The sequence below is a fragment of the Lepisosteus oculatus genome, chromosome 7 (genome assembly GCF_040954835.1).
Source record: "Lepisosteus oculatus isolate fLepOcu1 chromosome 7, fLepOcu1.hap2, whole genome shotgun sequence".
NCBI lineage: Eukaryota > Metazoa > Chordata > Actinopteri > Semionotiformes > Lepisosteidae > Lepisosteus > Lepisosteus oculatus.
Window position 1 is genome coordinate 33,970,463 of NC_090702.1, and position 19,835 is coordinate 33,990,297.

The 19,835-nt window shown below is 40.1% G+C and overlaps 1 protein-coding gene across 2 annotated transcripts in view; it reads right to left on the minus strand.

Moving 5' to 3' along the window:
- Positions 1 to 225: 225 nt before the first annotated feature.
- Positions 226 to 19,835, minus strand: part of gsap (gamma-secretase activating protein) — a 32,095-nt gene continuing 12,485 nt past the window's right edge. For both annotated transcript variants that reach the window (XM_015352595.2, XM_069192423.1), the window contains 13 exons: positions 19,706 to 19,765; positions 19,136 to 19,270; positions 18,190 to 18,248; positions 17,559 to 17,590; positions 16,402 to 16,463; positions 15,947 to 16,042; positions 10,878 to 10,948; positions 9,924 to 10,018; positions 8,080 to 8,199; positions 3,494 to 3,555; positions 2,352 to 2,456; positions 1,212 to 1,308; positions 226 to 875 (listed from right to left, as the gene is read on the minus strand). In XM_015352595.2, coding sequence (XP_015208081.2) covers positions 775 to 875; positions 1,212 to 1,308; positions 2,352 to 2,456; positions 3,494 to 3,555; positions 8,080 to 8,199; positions 9,924 to 10,018; positions 10,878 to 10,948; positions 15,947 to 16,042; positions 16,402 to 16,463; positions 17,559 to 17,590; positions 18,190 to 18,248; positions 19,136 to 19,270; positions 19,706 to 19,765 — 1,095 coding nt within the window. In that variant the 3' untranslated portion in view covers positions 226 to 774. The remainder of the gene's footprint in view (positions 876 to 1,211; positions 1,309 to 2,351; positions 2,457 to 3,493; positions 3,556 to 8,079; positions 8,200 to 9,923; positions 10,019 to 10,877; positions 10,949 to 15,946; positions 16,043 to 16,401; positions 16,464 to 17,558; positions 17,591 to 18,189; positions 18,249 to 19,135; positions 19,271 to 19,705; positions 19,766 to 19,835) is intronic.

The following is a 19,835-nucleotide window of genomic DNA, read 5'->3' on the forward strand; positions in this document are numbered from 1 at the left end:
AAGAATCAAAAATATCATTCAGAAGCTCATTGTGATAAAGCAATGTAGTGGAATAAATTTCAGGCATCACGTAACAATGATTTTTGTTACACCTTAAAACAGCACTGTAAACAATTCTTCCAAAAAAATATTATTGTATTGACAAATACATTTTTATAAACGGATGGTGTCCTTTTTGTGTCTGTTAGCTACCAGTGAGAAAAAATATCCCTTTTCTAACACATCTTTTTAGTTACAAGATTACTCTGATTTGCACTTTTTATTATACAGAATGTACAAATTTTAACTTCCTTAAATCTCGCAGCACGCAACATTTAAATATACAGGCACGAATTTAAAGCATCTCAAAAAAGTTTTTGTCAAGTGACTTTGGAACTATTTCCTTTTTCAGAGAAATCCAGTTACAAAATACCTTATTACAATAAGTAGGAAGTTAATATATTGTCAGTATTGCTAAAAAAAACCAAGCATCTGTTATTCATTTTGGCTCACAACATTAATAAACATTCTATATTACTGAACCCTTCAGGTTCGTTATAATAAAGAATAATGATATATAAAAAGATTTTGCTGGATTTACTCTCCTGTGCTGGCTCTGCTACTGGGAGCCTGTTCAAAATCCATAACAAAGCAATATTGGGATACTTTCTAGCAGGACGCATTCCTTACTGCACCAACAACTGTGTCCTACATGGATGGACGATCGGTTGGTGTACTCCCTGCCTTCGGTCTTCATCCTGATCTGCGTCCACCCTCCTGAGCCCTTTGCCTCAATTATGTCTCCTCAAACCCCAGCAGAACTGAAGTCTGTTTCAGAGCTATTTCCTCAACAAACTTTGCATCCACATTCTCTTGCTCTTCAAAAGGGTTCAATGCTGCAAAACAATTAAGGAGGAAGAAAGAAATGAAAAGGCACCATATGTGCAAAGGGTTTAAGATTCAAAGGGGAAGACGATAATGGAAGTTTAAAACAAGCTTTATGCCATATCATAGGAATTGCTTTTGTTTCTTCTGTACTGTAGCACAAGAAGGATTACAAGAGAGGAACAGGACATGAGGCCAGTCCTGCTCCTTTGGTTACAAGTAGCTTAATGCAAGAGATTTATAAAGCTGTGACCATTTCGACAACATCAACTCAATTAGAAAACATGCAGAAATTTCAGCAATGGCCTCATAGCACACGTTAGACTTAGAAGAAGCCGGATACATACCTTTGTCCTCTACGTCTGACAATGTCTTGGTTAAGTAGTTGAGGGGCAGGAACTCTGTCTGGAAAAAAGTGTGGTCTCTCTGCCTTAGGGAAGAGCCCTGAAAAATGACAGAATAATGAGACAAACGTGCAAGGCAAGAGCTGAAGAATGATGTGGCTATGGTTTAGCAAGGGGTTTTCAACCAGGGGTCCAGAGAGCAGATGTGGTGAGTTTGTTCATACAGTACTTATGAAGAACCTGGTTACCCCGAAGTTCTACTGATAGTGGCATTGCTCTTATGTTTTACATTTAAATTTTACCTAGACACGTACTGTACTTGAAAATCCATGGTTTAAGGTTTGGAAAATGGAAATTATTCTGGAAGTCTAGAAAGTACAGTATATACTTTATTTTGCAGATGATTAAAATCTAAGCTCTCGTATTTTGAAGCCAACATAACAGTGCTGAGGGATAAACATCTGTAAATTGGACCTCTTTAATATATTATTCATCTTATTTATGCTTATTTATGTTTGCTTCTAAAAGTATAATGAATAGACTAGAAATAATAACAACCCTTATGTTGTCTCGTAAAGAGATTTTATTGGCGTACTCGATACGGACTAGACAACCTGTCATTCTTTGCTCTCTTTCATGGTGAGAAATGGGCTTGCCTACAGCTGGAGACAATTGCTCTGGAATGTATTTCTCTCGATGTCTCGAGTGTCCCCACACTGCCTCCATGGGCCTAACCCAGTATTAACACTCCAGATCCTGCTGCTCTGTTACAAGGAGGTTTCTCTTGCGACTGGAGAGGAGGGTCCCTGGGTGACAGAACCCCAAGCCTGCTGGTCACGGGGTGGCAGTGTGGCCTTCCCTCTGCAGGGATCAGCCAATCGCATGCTGCCACATCAGGCATCCTGGTGACAATGGGCCAATGGCATGACCCAGGCTCGAAGCAGTGCACCCTGCTCACCCTGCACTAGGGCAAGTGTCTGCAGTGATTGAGTCAGCCCCTATGCCTATTATTGCTTTAAAATTAATGGGACTCCCTGGACTCCAGTAGACTATGCCGACATAGACAAAGACTTCAACACACTTCAAACATGTAATTAAAGAAAATCTTTAGAATTGCACAGCTCTGCAAGACAGAACAGTTACCTGCTTCTTCCCAAGTTTCTCAAATAGATTCCTGACATAGTTCCTGGCTATGCAGGCTGAGCTGATGGGATGATCCCAAAGCTGATAGATCTTCTGGTCCAGAGACTGAAGGGATGAAAGGAACCATAAATTAAACACATAGTTACTGGGTTTACGTCATGGACGTCTTGTCAGCTGTTGCACATCCCTACAGGATTCAAGTAACCCCAAAGGACGCTGAGTCATGAACAGCAGAGTTTTCTAAACTGTTTTCACAAACATTGCATCCTTAGTGTAAGAGTGACGTAAAAAGATTGTGCCATTACCTTAGTGTACTTTGAAATCCTCCATTTATTGGAAAAACCAATTAGCATGACCCAAATCTTCAGGCTAATTCACTTCTTTGCACACTACATCAGTATTGGTGCTCATATGAAACACATAATTTTTCATGAAAGCCATTTTGTGCCTTTAAACATAGTGTACAAGGTTGATCTTAAGTTTTTAAGAAACACTAATGAACACTGAATAGTTTGTTTGCCTCCAGGGGAATATATTTTTTGCTGTTTGCTTGTATTTTAATGATAAAATCTACCATGCTTGTGAGAAAGAACAACAAAATAAAAGTAGTACTGTTAAACATTTCGTCAGTGGTATGTTAGTAAGCCTGAGTTTAGTACTGTTGTTTTAAAGTGTTGAATTTCATGCAAAAACTGACTTTGTTTCCATTCTATACTGATTAAAAATCCCTCTGCCTGATTCAGTGACCAGTCCTAATTGAGTTCTGACGCACAAGTTCAAAGGACTTTTAACTGGAAATTTTTTAAAAAAAAACAAAGAGGGAACTTTGTAAAAGCTAAATTACATGCATGTGACTAAAGGCAAATTTGGAGGGAATTAACCGTGATTGTGTCTTTATTCTACCTACTCGATTTCCTTGCTTGACTGAAGATGAGATTTAAGTCTGCTGCTGGAGCCAAGAAGAAGAAAAACAAAGAATACATGGGCCTGACATTATCGCATTCTCCACTACTCAAGTAAAACAGAAATTACTAGACATTTGCAAAATATAACTGAACTTCTCAGAATGTGGCCCATTTAAGAGATTTGAGTTAATAAAGGGACAATTCCTTTATGTCTCGAGTTAAAGACCATTGACTTACCTCTGGAAGTCGCTTCATGATGCTAAACTTCATCTGTTCATTTTTGTCACTGTTGTCAAGATCTAAAAAGAAAGAATTGAATATGAATCCCTGATTTCTGATCTCCTTCTTCTATTCTAACTATTCCCTTTCACCCTTTCCTTCCAAATCAATAAAAAGAATGGTGCTGTGCTCATTTTAATAATTTAACACCAATTTAGGACATATATATTTCCTTTACACTATATGCACTTTGCCAGCCAAGCAATAGAGACACTATGACAGTACGAGAGTAACACCTTTCAATGTGCATCTTATTCCAAGCTGCTGGGTTTCTGCACTCAACTCAGGCTTGTTGCTTCAATGTCTTGAGAACATTTTTTGCTGTTTGACAGTGTCATTCAAATCTGAATCTGCATAACAGGACTCGCTGAGTGAGTTATAGAAGCGACGTTGCCCAATTCTGAAAGCTAGACAGTGTGAAATTCTGCTACTGCAGAGGGTCTGGTCTTTTGGCATGGCAGAAATATCCTCTGTGTTTGAGTAACTCGGCGCGTGCTTAGAGCCCACCAGTGATCAGCATCAGTTCCCAACAGTGGCAGAAAGAGCTGCACTCATCACACCTGCACATCTTTAATTGACCATCAGTGAGAATTGTTTAAAAAAATGTAGAACAGTGTTGAAACTATCGAAATTCAAAAAAAGGAGTCCAGAGAGCAGAAAAATCACCACTTGGGTCTGCTCAAGAGCTTGGTCAGTCAGCATGAAACCCAGAAGACACCAAGACCAGGACAGAGAAACAGTGACCAAAAGTCTATTCAGATGAGGCAGATCAGAGCTTCTACATACACCCACTTCAACAAATAAAACTGCACTAAAATCCTACAAAACGGTAATGAATATTACTCAGACAGTGCTGGATATCTTTGTTTCCATCATTGGCTAAAAAGAAAAAATTGTTACTTTTTTTAAAACAAAAAAAAATACAAAACAATTTAAAAAATGTTTTTTAACAAAAATGTTTTTGTTTAGTAAGGATATATGTAAAAAAAAGAAGAGAAAAACTTTCATACTATAATGGTTTCAGTTCTTCTGATGGTTTTCTCAACACCTGCTCCCACAGATAAGACAAAACTAGTGTGGACTAATAAGGTCAAATTACTTCACTGGAAAGAGGTTTTTCCTTTGTAGGCTATTATATTTGCAAGAAAAATCCTCCCCTTCCATTGATCATCTAAATGCCTGACCGTTCAATCCTTCTTTTCAATGTGATCTGTACAGGACGTGACGTCTGGGCAGATTGCTTCTGTACGACTTTCTCTTCAGTCTCTTCCAGTTTGTGACTGTGCAACAGCTTGAGCACATCTGGCATATGATCTTTGTTTCACTAGGAATGACAACAGCCCAGAATGAAGCACACTGAAAGGTTTATGAGTGTTGTAGTTACAGTAACTTTGGCTTGAGCTGCTGACAAGGCCATAGGATGAGGAGGCTGGGACCCCCATGCAGGGTGAGGAGTGACCAAGGAGGATCTGCAGAGGTGGAGATGGGGTGGAGGAGAGATTACACAAAGCATTTATCATTTTTTTTATGCGAGGAAATGATGCCAGGAATGATTAGAAGTTGCTGACAGTTGAGGTTGATTGAAATTGGCTGTTCTCATACCTCCCAAACTTTCATTAATCTGTTAAACTCTAATAGTCCTGGAAGAAAAAAAAAATCTGATTTTTATGTTGTTTGAACATACGAATATGTTGTTTGAATAAACAGGTAGTATCGCCCAACCCTTCATAAATGATCAGAAGGCAAACAATGTCAAGTGTAATTGTTAAATGGGCTGTACAATTAAAAAATAGAGCAGCACACCCCTAGACCCAGGAAGTGCATTTTCTTCCAACTCTTTTCCTGATTTACCATGATGATACTGAGAACTGGATGAACTCGGTTAAGGTAAACGTTCCAAAGCTGCATTTCTACCAACACAGTAAGGTGCATGAGAGACAAGGATGAATGTGGTGTTGCTGATCTTTCTCAGACCGGTTATTAAATCTCAATAACAAAATAAATTAATTCATGGTATTGCAAAATTTTACAAATTCCCCAATTAAAACGAAAAAATCGTGAACTTGGTGAAAGTGCTGTATTGTCACCATGTTATCGAGTGTGCAAGAATTGTAAGGTGGCCCTTCCTGCTCACTAGTCACTGTAATGTAATTTGATGTACTAGCAAATAAGTACAGGTTGTGCAACAGACATTTCACCACAGAAATGTTCCAACATGATCTGCATGCAGACTTAACAAGTAGTATGTGTCGACAAAACCATCTCAAAACCGGGAGCACTATTTCTCTTGGCTTAAAAGAGGTATTCACAAGTCTGCATGTTTAAAATATAATAGAGTCACTGGACGTTTTGCTGCCTCATTCTGAATCGCAGTTTGTGGTGCTGCACATACTGTACCTGGGAATTTCATCTCTTTTGTGACATAGATTGTGTGTGTGTGTATAGCTGGTGCAGTAACAGAGATTGGGGCTGACTCCACTTTGACCCTGGTGCATGGGCAGCGCCGAGGCCACAGGACAGTCTGTGATAATGCAGCTGCTTTCGACATTTAGAAAACACACATTCCTGACAGCCCTATTGCCTCATGTTCCACTGAAGAGCAGGAGTTGCTAAACACCTCCTACGTTGTGATTCACGCTAATTGATTATACTGACAACTCTATTGTCTGCCATTGGCCTTATGTAAGGTGTTTGTCTTCAAACAACAATGGCTTTTATGTGGCCCACAGGATTACTGGACAATCGCGGATTGAAAAAGGAAACGCCTACCAACACCCAGTGAACTCTGAAATTTAAAAGGAATGTCAGTTTGAGGTACTGATGAGAAAAACATGGAAAAACAGCACATCGGCTAATCCATGTCAAACCTGCACAGAGAATGTACACGACACCATAGCAGTGGTTCTAAATGAAGAGTGTTGCTAATCCCCTCTGTCACATATGCACTCAGGGTGGACATTTTTATACTTGATGTTTGTGGTACTTTTCCTCACTTGTTTTGTGCTCCCATTTTTGTATTCAATATAGTATACTGTATGTAGTACTTTGTGCATGATGTTAGTTGGATGTAAGGGACTAGAACAAGCTACCCAGGCAGTTGCTGTAGCCAGTATCCGTAGATCAATTATGCTTGAAAATAGCAATTAAATGGGCAGGATAAGTCGCATTCCCAAGTCATTTTCGTAACCTTTCTTATGTTGTGTCTTATGCACTTTGTTGATTTTGTTTTAAAAGTAATAAAAGAAAGACAAAAAAGGAAATATATGGAGCAGGGCAGCACAGTTATGCCACTTAAATTAAATGTAACTACAATACGGCACATTTGTGTTGACAAACACAGATCCTGAAATGCAGTAACATCCACAAGACAATTCTACGGTTTTTAATGTGTTACAGATGAACAGTAATTAACAAAATGTTTATTTCTGAGGTACTTCCCTCAGTGGGTTTAGAAGAATCTCACTGCGTTTTGAACAAAAAATGTCTTCACATATAAACGCACCACACAGTCACATTCTGTTTATTACACAGTTGAGAACAGCGGGCATTTAATACTGTCAATTAGATGAGCCACTTATTATAGGAAAGTTTTGTGGAAAACAGAACACATTCATCCTGCCATATCACTTATTTTTTCCAACATTTTATTTTATTTTTTTGAACATTAGGCAGCAATTGTGCCCTTTGTGCAGAGTTATGAAATGTCAGAGGACAGGACAGTATGTAGAGAGAAAATTAGAGAAGGTCAAAAAAATCCATTCCTATTTCTCCTCCTCTTTAGACACAAACCCCAATGTATTCCAGTACAATGCAGCTGTATAATGGGACCAATACAGATGAAGGGTCTTACTTTGTTCTAGAACACTCCCTGCGGGGAAAGCCATTAAGATATAGTTTTTAGGAACTGAAAATGATTTCAGTGTTTCCACGAAGCCCAGAGAGTTCTATAACCTCCCTCCAAGATTCGAAAGAGTTCCTTTTTTTAGTTTGAAGGGCTACTCAAATAACGTCTGAGGACACTGGAGTTTAGGAACTTCAAATAAGAGACTTTATTTAAAACACAACTGGGGTTGTTTTGATAACTAATTTCACATAAATGTGGGAGGACCATGAGAAAGGATTACAGCTCATAAAGGGCAGAGATCCAGCCCTTAGGTGAACTCCAAATCCACAGTACAGCCTCTAAGAATTTTTTTCAGGTTTTCAATATACTGTATCATCAGGAAAGCATCATCCTGAAGTCTGTGTCCACAGTCTGCATAGTTCATGAAGCTTCTCTCAACTCTTGACCCCAGGTATTGTATCAACTATTCTGGCAGGAACAATGCATTTTCCATCCAGTGGGGGTGGGGGGGGGGACTTGTCATTTGAAAAAAGGAGCCGAGAAGGTTGACAAATGTCATAACGAAAACCTCCTGCCAGCCCTAACTTCACCAGCTCCATGCAGCAAGTGTCTCACCTTCCTGCGAGCGGTTTGGGATTTCCTCTCCTCTGGTGTGGGGATTTTGTTGTGGAAGTTTGTGTGAGAAGCAACGGTACTGTACCTTTCAACAGCCGGGTGACGAAGGGCTCCGTGAGCTGCAGGATGCCATGGTCGATGTACTGCAGGAAGGTGTGCTGAGGTAGGCAGCGCATTCCCAGCACAGTCAGCAGGGAATTAAATCCTACAAGCAGAAGAGAAACCTGTAACACTGCTTCCCATCTACTACATGTTTTTTTTACTTCAGAAAAAGGAAACAAATACTAGATATGGTCTAAGCTAAAATTACCTAGTACTCTGTCACAATCTTAGCAGGACAGGCATGACTTCAATTTTTTAACTCGTTCTGAAGCATCAGTGGAGCATGAGAGTTTGTTTCATCGCTTCTAAATTGAAATTATTCTAGGTCAACATTGGTGCATTCTGGGGCAGCACCATTTTTGTTATAATGGTAAAGAATTTCCCATTGACAGTAAAGCAGCCGTGTTAGAAACAGTGACCATATAAATAAGGTCATGCTTTCAAAGAAAATCAGTCCTATAAACATGTAAGTGTAACACAACATGACTTACAGTATCAGTCAAGAATCTTCAAGTCAGTTTAGTCTGTGTCATTCTAATTGTGTCAAGTTTTGTGTTTGACAGAATCAGCTCGGTGAGCCAGTTCTCAATAGGAAGTGCTCTTGAGTTATAAATTATGTTCAAATTATGTTCAAAATGAAAAAAGGGGATGCTTCAGGAATTCCAACAGCTGTCCTAATACCTCAAATTAGGCCAAATGTTTAGTTTTGGATTTAGAGTCACTGCAATGTTATTCCAGCCTTTTTGGTCATCTGTGACCATTATGGGGACTCTGATCATAATAAAAAAATGTTTTTTAAGTCAGTCCACCTGGCTAAGTATCAATTCCAGCTGTAAAAAAACTTCAGAGAAAACTCACGCTTAGAAGAAGCAGAAGTCTGCGGTATTTGTGTCTTAAAGATACCACACTTTATCTCTGAACTAATCAATGGATCAAATAATCAATAACTGCTTTATAAGTCTACAAATCATCTCAGATATGTTGCCAGAAGATGCTTTTCCTGCACAGGACCAATTTGCCAGAAATATCACTGAGAGATGGTGTCTCTTTCACACCTCACAGCAGAAACGAGGACACAAACCGAGACTCTTCCACAGACACCCAGATTACACACTCTGCCCTCGCGCCAAGAGTCTCGGGATGACAAACATCCAAAAATACATTTTTTCTAAAATTCCCACAAAAACTTCCATGGTTTCAGGCTAGAAACACATTAAAACATTTTCGCAATGATTAAAAATGAGGAGGAAGGTGTTTCCATGGGCAGAAATTACACAATTCTCCACACATCAGACTTTTTATGTTTTCATGCTTTAGAGTTATTATTCTTCTTCTCACTATTCTGGTATTTCACATTTTTCTAAATGCATCCCTTGCCAACAGCACCACAAGCCTGCTAGTACCTACAGTAGGGAGTCCACTGGAGTCACTTTGCTGCTGAGGGTTGTGGGAGCTCTAGCTGACTAATCCCACCCTCCTCTCTTTGCAGTTCAGCCAATCCACTGCCTCTTGGGGAAGCCCAGTCACAGTCAGCTAGTGACATTGTCCAGGCTTGAACCCGAGACACGTGAAAGTGTCGGCTAGCGGCATGAATGAGTATCGAACCTGCGGCGCCTGGACCAGTCGGTAAGTGACGTGAATGATGCTCAAACTCTACAGCCTCTCTTATGTCCTGATGAAGACAGAAGTGACAGGGGAAAGAAATCCAAGTGGAGGAATGGGGGGTCGGGGGTGGTTACGACTGGACTCCCATCTCCTGTGCTGATGACGACAGGGTTAACCTGCGCATTTCACACATACGCATCACACAAGCAGAGAACCACTTACCAGGAGGCAGAGGCAGACACTGACTCTTGGCTGCTTCCAAAATCCGGCTCATCAGGTGGAACACAGCCCACTCGGAAGAGCTGCCCCGCTCTTTGCTAGGGCAGTAAAAGAGAATAGAAAACCAAAGTGTCAGATGAAGCACTAAATTCCATACTGTTGTAGGCCTCCCCCGCAGAGACAGGGACTAATCACCCACACAAGGGAACTAAATAGAAAGAAAGGACCCTCAAAATATAATAAATAAATAACGCTCTACTGTACTTTGTGTGCATTAACATCTGCTCAATCCAGTACTTTTTGTACTCATGTTTCAATAAACCACACAACGAGATGCTAAGCAAAGTGAGCACTGATCCACCATATCGAGAGCACTGTTAACTGCAGCAGTGTGAAAGTTCAAGAACACGGACGAGAGATTTTCAGTAAGCATAATATTTTAAATGAAAGCTTAAAATAATGTATTTTCAGCCACATCGTACAGCTTTTTTCCTAAAGTTGACCTCTGTACAGTATGTAGTAAAACATTCCAAAATATATTACTATTATAATACATTTTTCTAATCCCCTATTAAAAGGGTGGTGTAGTGCAGTAAGTATTTGGACTCATGACTGACAGGTTGTGGGTTCGAGTCCCTGCTGCAGACCCTGCTCTTGTGCCCTCGGAGGTACTCTACCCCAGTTGCTCCAGTCCTCCCAGCCGTAGAAGAGCAGACCAGTATCGCTAAAGGGAAATTCTTGTAATAAACAGTGTCCTATTTGGCCAGGAGAGACTTAACTTGCTGACTAGTCCACTTAACAATAGAGAAACCAGGAAGAGTTCTGGCCTGATGAGCCTCTGTGGCTTGGGTATGGACTTTCTATCTACCAACAAACAATGGAAATCAATCATCTTGCCAATAACTGTAACTTTGTTTTTCAGAGTACTTTATATAAGCAAGAGTAACAATTACTTACACAGAAAGGACATTTGAGCTCAGGTTATACTTTATCCATACAGTCTCCAGAATGTGTCGGGTTAGTTCCAGCTAGAAAAAGGAGAAACAGATCAAGTTCCCTCAAAATCCTTCAAGTCCACTCATTCACTCACACAGTAGAGGTGTAGGCAGATTCTACCAAGACAGATAAATCGCAATGCTTTGTTAGAATGCAAGTGAGTCCAGAATTGAATCTTTTACCCGATTTTCAGCTTTTCAAAAGGACTATTTTTTTTGGCAAAACCTATGCTAAGAAGTTTTTCCATCATATATTCATCTGAGGGCAGCACAGTCTAACGTCTTTCACTTTGCTGCCTCTGGGGACTGAGGTTCAACTCTGGAAATAGGGTGCTATCTGCAAGGCGTTTTTATATTCTCCCTGTGTTTGCGTGGGTTGCCACCCTCAGTCCAAACACATGTGGATAGATCAATCGGTCCTGTTGGGTATCTGTGCCCTGTGCTACACTGGCTGCCTATCTAGGGCGTATCCTGCCTTGCACCATTGCTTCCTGGGATAGGCTCCAGCCTAATCTGAACCTGAATTGGATAAACGGTAATTAAAAGTGATGCAATGTTGCAGTACTTATTTGAGTACGCAAACATGATATTGTTTAACTGCGTTTTAGTCAAAGCGTATATACTGTAATAGTGTCGCAGTAATAGGAAATTCAAAACTGGAGACTTTGTGGGTTAGAAAGTTGCTCAAAATATCTCAAGTTAAAAAAAAAAACCCTTACTTGGGGTGGGGAAAATTATCGCAGAGAAACTTCAATTATAAAAAGGAAAACAGACTGTCAGCCCCTAACAGGTAGAATTTTAGTAATCAGCAATGTAACACTGGTGGTAAAGACTGCTCGTCAGACAGGATAAAAATCATCTCTGGGGAAGAGCTCTAGACATGAGAGACAAGTGCAGCTCTGCCACTGACAGGTTTTAAACACGACCATTCACATGAAGCCCCTGCTATGAACCCATACCGCATGACCCCCCAGACAGAGCAGAATCCAGCTACACCAACAGACCAGGCCCCTCAAACCCAGGTTCATAGCAGAATCCTCCACTGTGTAAAATGTACAAATGTGAAATTACACAATCAAAACTCCTTTCTTAAACAAGGTATCTGGGACATGAGCCCAGTGTTCTGGTTTTAGAGATTGATCATAAAGATATAACAATGGTCCCTCAACACTTCAGCTGATGTTGCTTAGAAAATAAGTAAATAACCAGATGGATAAAATAATTTTAGAGATGAGGGCTTCCTGTCAAGTATCAGTGGGATGGGACCAATGGGCTTGGGATAATTATAATCCAATCAGCTCTTGCTAAAAGCTGTGGGACTCCCGTGCTTATATGCAAGTGCAAATATTTCTCTTTGTTGATGTACACCGAAAAGGCCACCACAGAAAAGTCATCCACACTAATTAAAGTAGCGACTCTGAATATGAATCTCCGGCCTGTCTTGGTATGATTGCGGCCTATGTGTGATTTCTGATTCACACCGAGCTTGTCCAGAGCTGGAGAAGGAGGCTGCTGACTTGTGCAGAATGACAATGGGGAATTCCACACCTGGGATAGGAAATGAAAAACTACATGTTCGTAAATAAAAGCTGCAAAGTAAAAAAAAAAAGTTTTAAAACTTTAGAGGAAATCACACAATGTCATAACTACAAAATGCTGGCATCAGATGTACACGTGAAAAATAGTTTTGGGTGTAGTCGTTTCCTTAAAGCACTGTACTTAATCATGCACCTCACTGAAGGGAATCATATCACAGTCCGTTTGCATTGTTGCTCTTGACACATAGGGACATTACCAAAGTGAAAAAATGATGTGAACATCTGGGAACAACTACATTTCACCCTCACAAAAGTAGCCTTGCAGTCACAAAAAGCAGGCTCAGTATTTCACTAGAAAAAAAAAAAGATTCAGAAAAACAAATTCCAAATGATGCAATATTTTCAGACAGGCCATATACTCTAACACTGTGAGACTTCGCAAGTAGCTCATCCATTAAAAGCCTCTAGCTAGTGAGCATTAAAACCCCAGAAAACTTTAAATCTTTTTGTGTAAATTAAAACTGAATTAAAAAAATTAACATTTAATAACTTATAACAAAACCTACTTTAAATAGTAATATTTGGTTATTCACTTATAATATTAATTATTTTTTTACCTATAATATGTACATTCCTACTGTACTCACCTTCACCTTATAATTCACCTTATACCTTTTCCTATGATGAAGTTAGCTATAGTTTTTTTTTTTGCATTTAGCTATGATCATAAAAGAGGGAGATTGTTTTGTCTATTTCCAATTATTTTGTCTGTCATGTTTTCCATTCAGATTGTTTGAGCGGTCAATGCTCTGTGGTCAACACATAGCTGCTGTCAGGCTTTGACTGGAGGACTTGGTTCATATAATTCAGAGTATATAAACCCACTTGTGCCTCAGGCAAGAGAAGAAGGACTATAGCCAAAGGGCCCTGACTGCAGGCCTGGGGGAGACTCCATGAGCACCTTTTCTGCTCTACAGGCAAAATAACATAACAATAACATCCCATCCTGCCACTAAATGCTTTTATTTGAACATTTTCAGTCTACTATTAAATTTTCAGTTGAGCCTGCAATAATTCAAAACATTTGCTTATTCTGGCTTGGGCCACTGTCTTTTCTTTTGAATTTAGAGAAAAGAAATGAACCTTAAAAAGAGGAAAGTATACCAACGAGTTCATTTTCTTTTTTCTTCAAAATTTCTCCTTACAAAATGGAAACCGCTGGTCCAAATCTGGGCTGTGCCAGGAAGGCCCTTGTTACAATACTGCATGGAGATAAACTGTCAGGCCTGGGCGAGTACCAGCCAGGGGATATTCATATTCTGCAGAGAAGCAGGGCTGCATTTTATGTTTTCTACAACAAAGACTTCAATGGGTTCACAGGACCATTCAGCTGTCCCCTGGCTAGAATGTTTTCCCCTTACTGTTTGAAAGTAGTGTCTGGCCTGCCTGACGAGCATGCAAGACTTCCTTCAGATAAGTCTGGTGAAGTCTGGTAATATTAGGAGGTGAACCTGAAAGGCACAAATCATTTCATGGGGATGATAAAGACTGCTTTTTGACTCACAACAATTTAGGACACAAAATTAAAAAAGAGCAACCCAGAACAAATGTTGGTTGATTTAGTTTTGCATTGGAAACCGTACACTGAAACGTGCAGGCGACAGCTGACACTGCACATCCTGTTGTACTCACACTTCTTGAAAACAGGAAGTTAAACTTTCACAGATATTTCCATTTCAAGTGATATCCTGTAACTGGGTGTGACAAGAATTAAAATTTAATACTAGGAAACCTTGCTTAATCGTATCCCTTGGAAACGCGTGAAAGCTATTTGTATTATTATTAACCCACATCACAGCATGTGATGGGACAGGGATCTCCTTAGGTTGAGATACTTGGAAAAAAGTAAACCTTTTTCTCTTTTTACTTTTAAAAGTAAAACGTCTATTGAAAACCAAATGAGTAAACAACCCTCTGTGAGAAGACAGTAGATTCAGACAAGATGGAGACTCTTGTCTTAACTGTGTTCCCAAAAATGCTGTGGGGAATGACCTGCCACCCTAAGTCACCTGACCAAATGGTGTAACACAATTGGTCAGATGACGGTATAAAATTAGGAAGAGGATTCCAAGGCCAGTCTACATCTGCTAACTAGAGACAGAGGGCAGGAGAGAGAAGAAGGAACTAACTAAATAATGGAGCAAACAACTGCTGAATATTTGTGTGAAACATTTCTGAAAGGAGTCTCAGGGGCAGGCTTAATGTCTGGAGCCGTTAAGCAGCTTAGCTTCCCAGCTGAGCTCACAGAAAGGGCTCATAAAGAAATCAAGTTAAAAGCTCAAAGAGGAGCTAAGGCTTGTGTTTTGGTTATTTTGTTGCATGCTGTAAATAAAAGACCACTTCCACTGAACTAATGGCTGCTTTGCTCTGTTTCACCGAGAGCCTATCAGCATTCCTGTTTATCCAGTTGCTGCCACCGTGTGACATGAAAGACTGTTCAGCAGTCATGCAAACAACCAGATAACGAATGTAAATGGTAATACCACAACATGAAATGGGCTGCTTTAATACCACAGGAATAAATACTTGAATTTCTCAGGCAATTCCAGTCAGCAATATGGATTTTAAACTTCATTGTTTTGCACTGTACTATATATCGTGAACAAATAAGCCAGGTTAGGTTACTGACCCAATTCTGTTCAATGTCACCATTTGAGCTTAACTGATTACTTTTCAAATATTAAGATATGTCATATCTTGAAAAAGACTAGGCTGACCTGCATACACAGGAAAAACTGTTTCCAGGAAAACATTTCATCACAATTGTTCCAGAAACCTTATTAGAAAATGATTTCAGGAAACACTGATCCAATAGTAAAGGATCGTTCCAGCTGTTCAAACATGAAGCAAAATGCTGTCATACTAAAAGAGACAGCACTGATGGCTACACTTCAGCAAACAAGAGGGAGCTACGATCACTGAACCAGAACGGACTAAATGGGTCATTTAGATTCTGCAAGTCCAAAAGTAATTACAGACATCTTTGTAAAATTATTTGTAGTTACTTAATTTACACAGAATTGTTTTTAGTTGCAGAGTTCTAAACAAATTCCAAAAGTTACATGATCAACAACGCACATGCTGTCAAGTTATACCTGATGGGCCAGAAATGAAACCTTTATGGAAAATGCTGTTTCAGAAAGCTTGTTTTACTCCAGGAAACACCTTCTTTCTGGAGAAATAGGATCAGGTGGAACGCGTAATGATACACGGTTTCCGCAAACATTTCCCTAGGCATCCTGTTGTTCAGTTCTGACCCAGAGTATATCCAGAAAAAACTGTTAGAGTCAGAGGCCCAAGAACACATTCCTTTCTTACTTCTGCTGCTTCAAAGCAGATCAAGTGGATGTTATGTACTAGCAAGAGGGAAAATGTATAATTGTGGTTTTCAAATGAAAGTGCATACGAAAAGATTCAGTTGTGCAATACACACCACTTGTGCCACGTAATTAACAACCAGCATGTCGATCCTCTTCTTTCCTAGACGATTTAAATGTCTGTTGATATGATCTCTTAGCTTGTCCACCATCTGAGTGAAAAGAATAGGTTATCAAAACAATACACGACATAACCGGTCTCCTCCTCAAGGTGTGGTGATATTACTTATTATTTACCAACTTTTACAAAACCCAATTCTGACAGACAGGTAAAGCAGCATAAAAGAGAAACCCTATCTGGTAAATCACAATATAGAAAAACTACAGTACAGTATATGCAGTAATGTACACCACACACAGCTGTACTAATTTGTTGTTTTTTTTAAGAAAAAAAGTTTTATCCACAAACACAACTGTGCAACCGAGCGTTAACCATTCCTGCCACATTACATGATTTCTGGAGGATTCCGCATTCTCTGTAACTGTAACGTAGCTCCACTGGATGACTTACCAGGCCTATCAGCGCCCTCTGCTGGAAATCCTCCTCCTGGAAGAGAGGAACCACCCTCTTATCTGAAAAGCAAGCAGAGAAGATCACGAATGTGGGACAGCACCTCTCACAGACCCCGTTAACTGAAACTTCTTTGAGCAAGTGTTTTAGTCACAGCAGAGCTCAGGAGTCACGGGGTGCCCCAATTCAACTTTCACCAGGACAGCAAAGAGAAAACTGCCGAGCAGGGCGAAGACCAGCATGCCCTGAAGCGGCACGTATGAAACACTGATCCTGATGCCTTCTGGTCTGAGAACGAGCCGCTGGATCCAGGACGAGGGTCTTGAAGGCACTGCGAAGAGGAAGTGCCTCCAGTTCCTACCTGACATGATCAAGAACACTCCTTGTCGTTGCTTCAGGATTAGAGCCTACCTAAACACAGTAAATGTGCAAAAACATTCACAAGCACCACCAGGCAGAGCGCTGCATCCCCAAGCAGAAGGTAAAACTGAAAAGAGGAGATACATTTTCCACTTTCCACTCCTATTGCGTTTTACACAGAAACTGCAAGACAATAAACCTCAACCTCAACACATTGGCCAGTGGAAATCAAATCAACTATCAAGTCAAAGCTTCTTTCTTGTGTGGTTGCTGGAAAGCTGCTTCAGAAGCCAACCAATCCCTTGAATGATCTTAATGGGCGTGTTAATGATCAATATTAATCTAATTACTGACTGGCACCGGAGTCGTGGTAGCTCAGACGGCAAGCTCCTGACTGGAAGGTCCTGGGCTCAATCCCAGGTAGGGGCAAGCAATGTAGTTTGCTCTTAATCCTTCTAGATGAATCCCAGGTCCACCCACCCTGCTTTCCAAATGAGTTCCAGGGGTTAATCCTTCTGGGGGTAATAGGCCGTCTGGAATGTGATGTTGACCACATCACCTCCACCTTCAGTGTCGGATGGTTGAGAAAAATAGTGGCCCTTGCCCCCCATCCCCCATGGGCCTTTATGACCTGAAAAGGGGATATAACCTAACTGACTGGCACCAGGAGGACAATAACCGAGTCATGCCAGATCCCAGGAATAACCCCCCAAGAGGCCAGGGAAATGGACAATTTTAAATGACTTGCATGTTGGGTCTCTGAGCAGGTACAGTATGTTCATCTAATGTATCCTTACCCAAGTGCCAGGTCTCCACAATAGACAAAACCCTAAAAGAAGGAGGAAAACAAAGAAAAGTAAAAAAAATATTATTTCAGAGCGCAACAACAGCATTCTCTCTTGGTGTGGGCATTTTCCAGCCGGGCACAGACATTCCTGACCGCGGTTTCCAGAGCCATGCCAAGGAGCTGAGCATAACAGATTCCGAAAAACAAGGGGCACCTGGCAAGACTTGTTTTGCAAATTAAAACAGTCCAAATAATTTTTAGATATGTTACCTCTCATAAAACTCTACAAAATGCTAGAGCTGGGTGCACTTTTCTTACCCAGGAAACTGAGAACTGCTGTCAGCCCTTGTGAGTGCAAGGAAACTGGAGTTTTTATTAAACTGCCGGAAAAAATGAAGCCACAGTAATTATCTAAAGATTCTGAATTATACCATCATTTAATTGCTAAAAGAATAACACTTCTTACTTGTTTTTCAATTCATTCTGAGCGTCATTTTAAGTGGCCGCATGTTTATAAGCCAGACAGAGTTACTTTGATTAGAACACAAGAGTCTGTACAAGACGACAAATCGCTGGTTTTGTCCTCCATACACAACCTACAACATGAACACTGTGTTCTGCACATGGCCTGTTCCACCTACTTCTTGGTGTTCTCTTGAATGTTTCGCAAGTAGCTGGTAGGCTTCTTTTCATCAGAATTCTAAAAAAAAAAATACACATTCAATACACAACAAAGCATTTATTTAGTCTTTCAGGCACTAACTCTATTAATGCATTCCTTCTCCTCTGCCAAGAAGCACTGCACATTTTTTAGAATTTGACCACATTATTCTTTCCGTTATCATCTCTGCTCTGATTGTTCTATGTTCCCAAAATATGTTTGCAGTACAGGGAACCTGGTTTTACGGTTTCATTATTGTTATTATTATTATTAGGATGATTATTAATATTTTTACTAAATTGTAATCAAACAGGCTTTTTTTTTCACAGAGCACATGTGATCATAAATGTTCATTTTGTAAAAGGAGTGTGAAAAAAAATGCAAGAAATATTTTGGATATAGGTCAAGAATTAAACACACAGCATCCTATTTTTCCTGTCAAAGTACATCCATCATCTGTCTGAAATGTCTGCTTAACTATGCAGCACGCTTGAGTTAATGTAACTACAGTTGTGACACTTAAAACAGTATATAAACGACGATTAGATTTTGTATTAAAATGTTATTAAATAACTGAATATTTTTTGTTGGTTCCAAATCTGAAGGAAAAATAGGGGGTGATTCTATTTCTAAAACAAATGATAAGAGTTCTTCAAGAGGAAGTGAGGAAGTGTGCACAGTCATTCACATCATTGACAAGAATCCCTCAGCACGCAAAAAGAACAGAGAGTCACATAAAACATACAAGGGAAGCAAAAAAAAGAAGTGATCCATCCTTTCAACAGAAGCAGGAGCACTGTGGACTAGACTGTTTCCCTTGGTGACAATCAAAAACAATACACCCAGTTTCTCCACACAACAGACCCAAAAATAAATTCAAGCATCTACATCCAGTAGCTTCAATCTTTTGCCATTTTCATTCTTACCATTTCAGCCCACAGCCTGTTCCAGTCTCTGGTGATCAGAGCGGGTTTGTATCGTGGATTTGGGACAGCCTCGAAGTACTTGATAGAGTCTATATTGCAGTGCAGTTCTTCCCAATACCCTTTGAGATTTTTCGCCTGTAATGCCAAAAAGTGTCAAAACAGTTTAGATAAAGCACACGTGTGAAAATCTTGCAGACTGTATTGCAGAGCAAGGAACTTAATTGTTATCATATATGAATGGAGTAGGAAGACACAAACTCAAATGATCCTTAGACTGAAAATTGCCTGCAGTTTTAAGTCTCAAGTTTGCCATTTACCGCCCCATGATATCTGCTGCCATCTACTGGTCAGGAGTGTATAACTCACCTCCCACACCACAGCATTTCCTTATCAGTCCCTGGCCTTCAGCTTTGCATTCTCCTACTCAAAACTGAGTTTGTAGAGTCATTTGCTCAGATAGTTTCCAGCTTAGCTGAATATTTCAGCTCAATGGAACATTTTCCCCACTTTACGATGTTTTTTAGGAGCAGAACATATATTGCAAATAAGTTGCTGTGTGAAGGATCTGACCTTTCCCCTGAAGACTGGCTCCAAGAGAAGTTCTGTACTGCAGGTCACTCCAGGGACTCCCTTCAAAGAGACAGACATCTGGTTACCCTCCAGCAGTGCTGTGTGACAGTACACATCTCAAGGTTGCTGG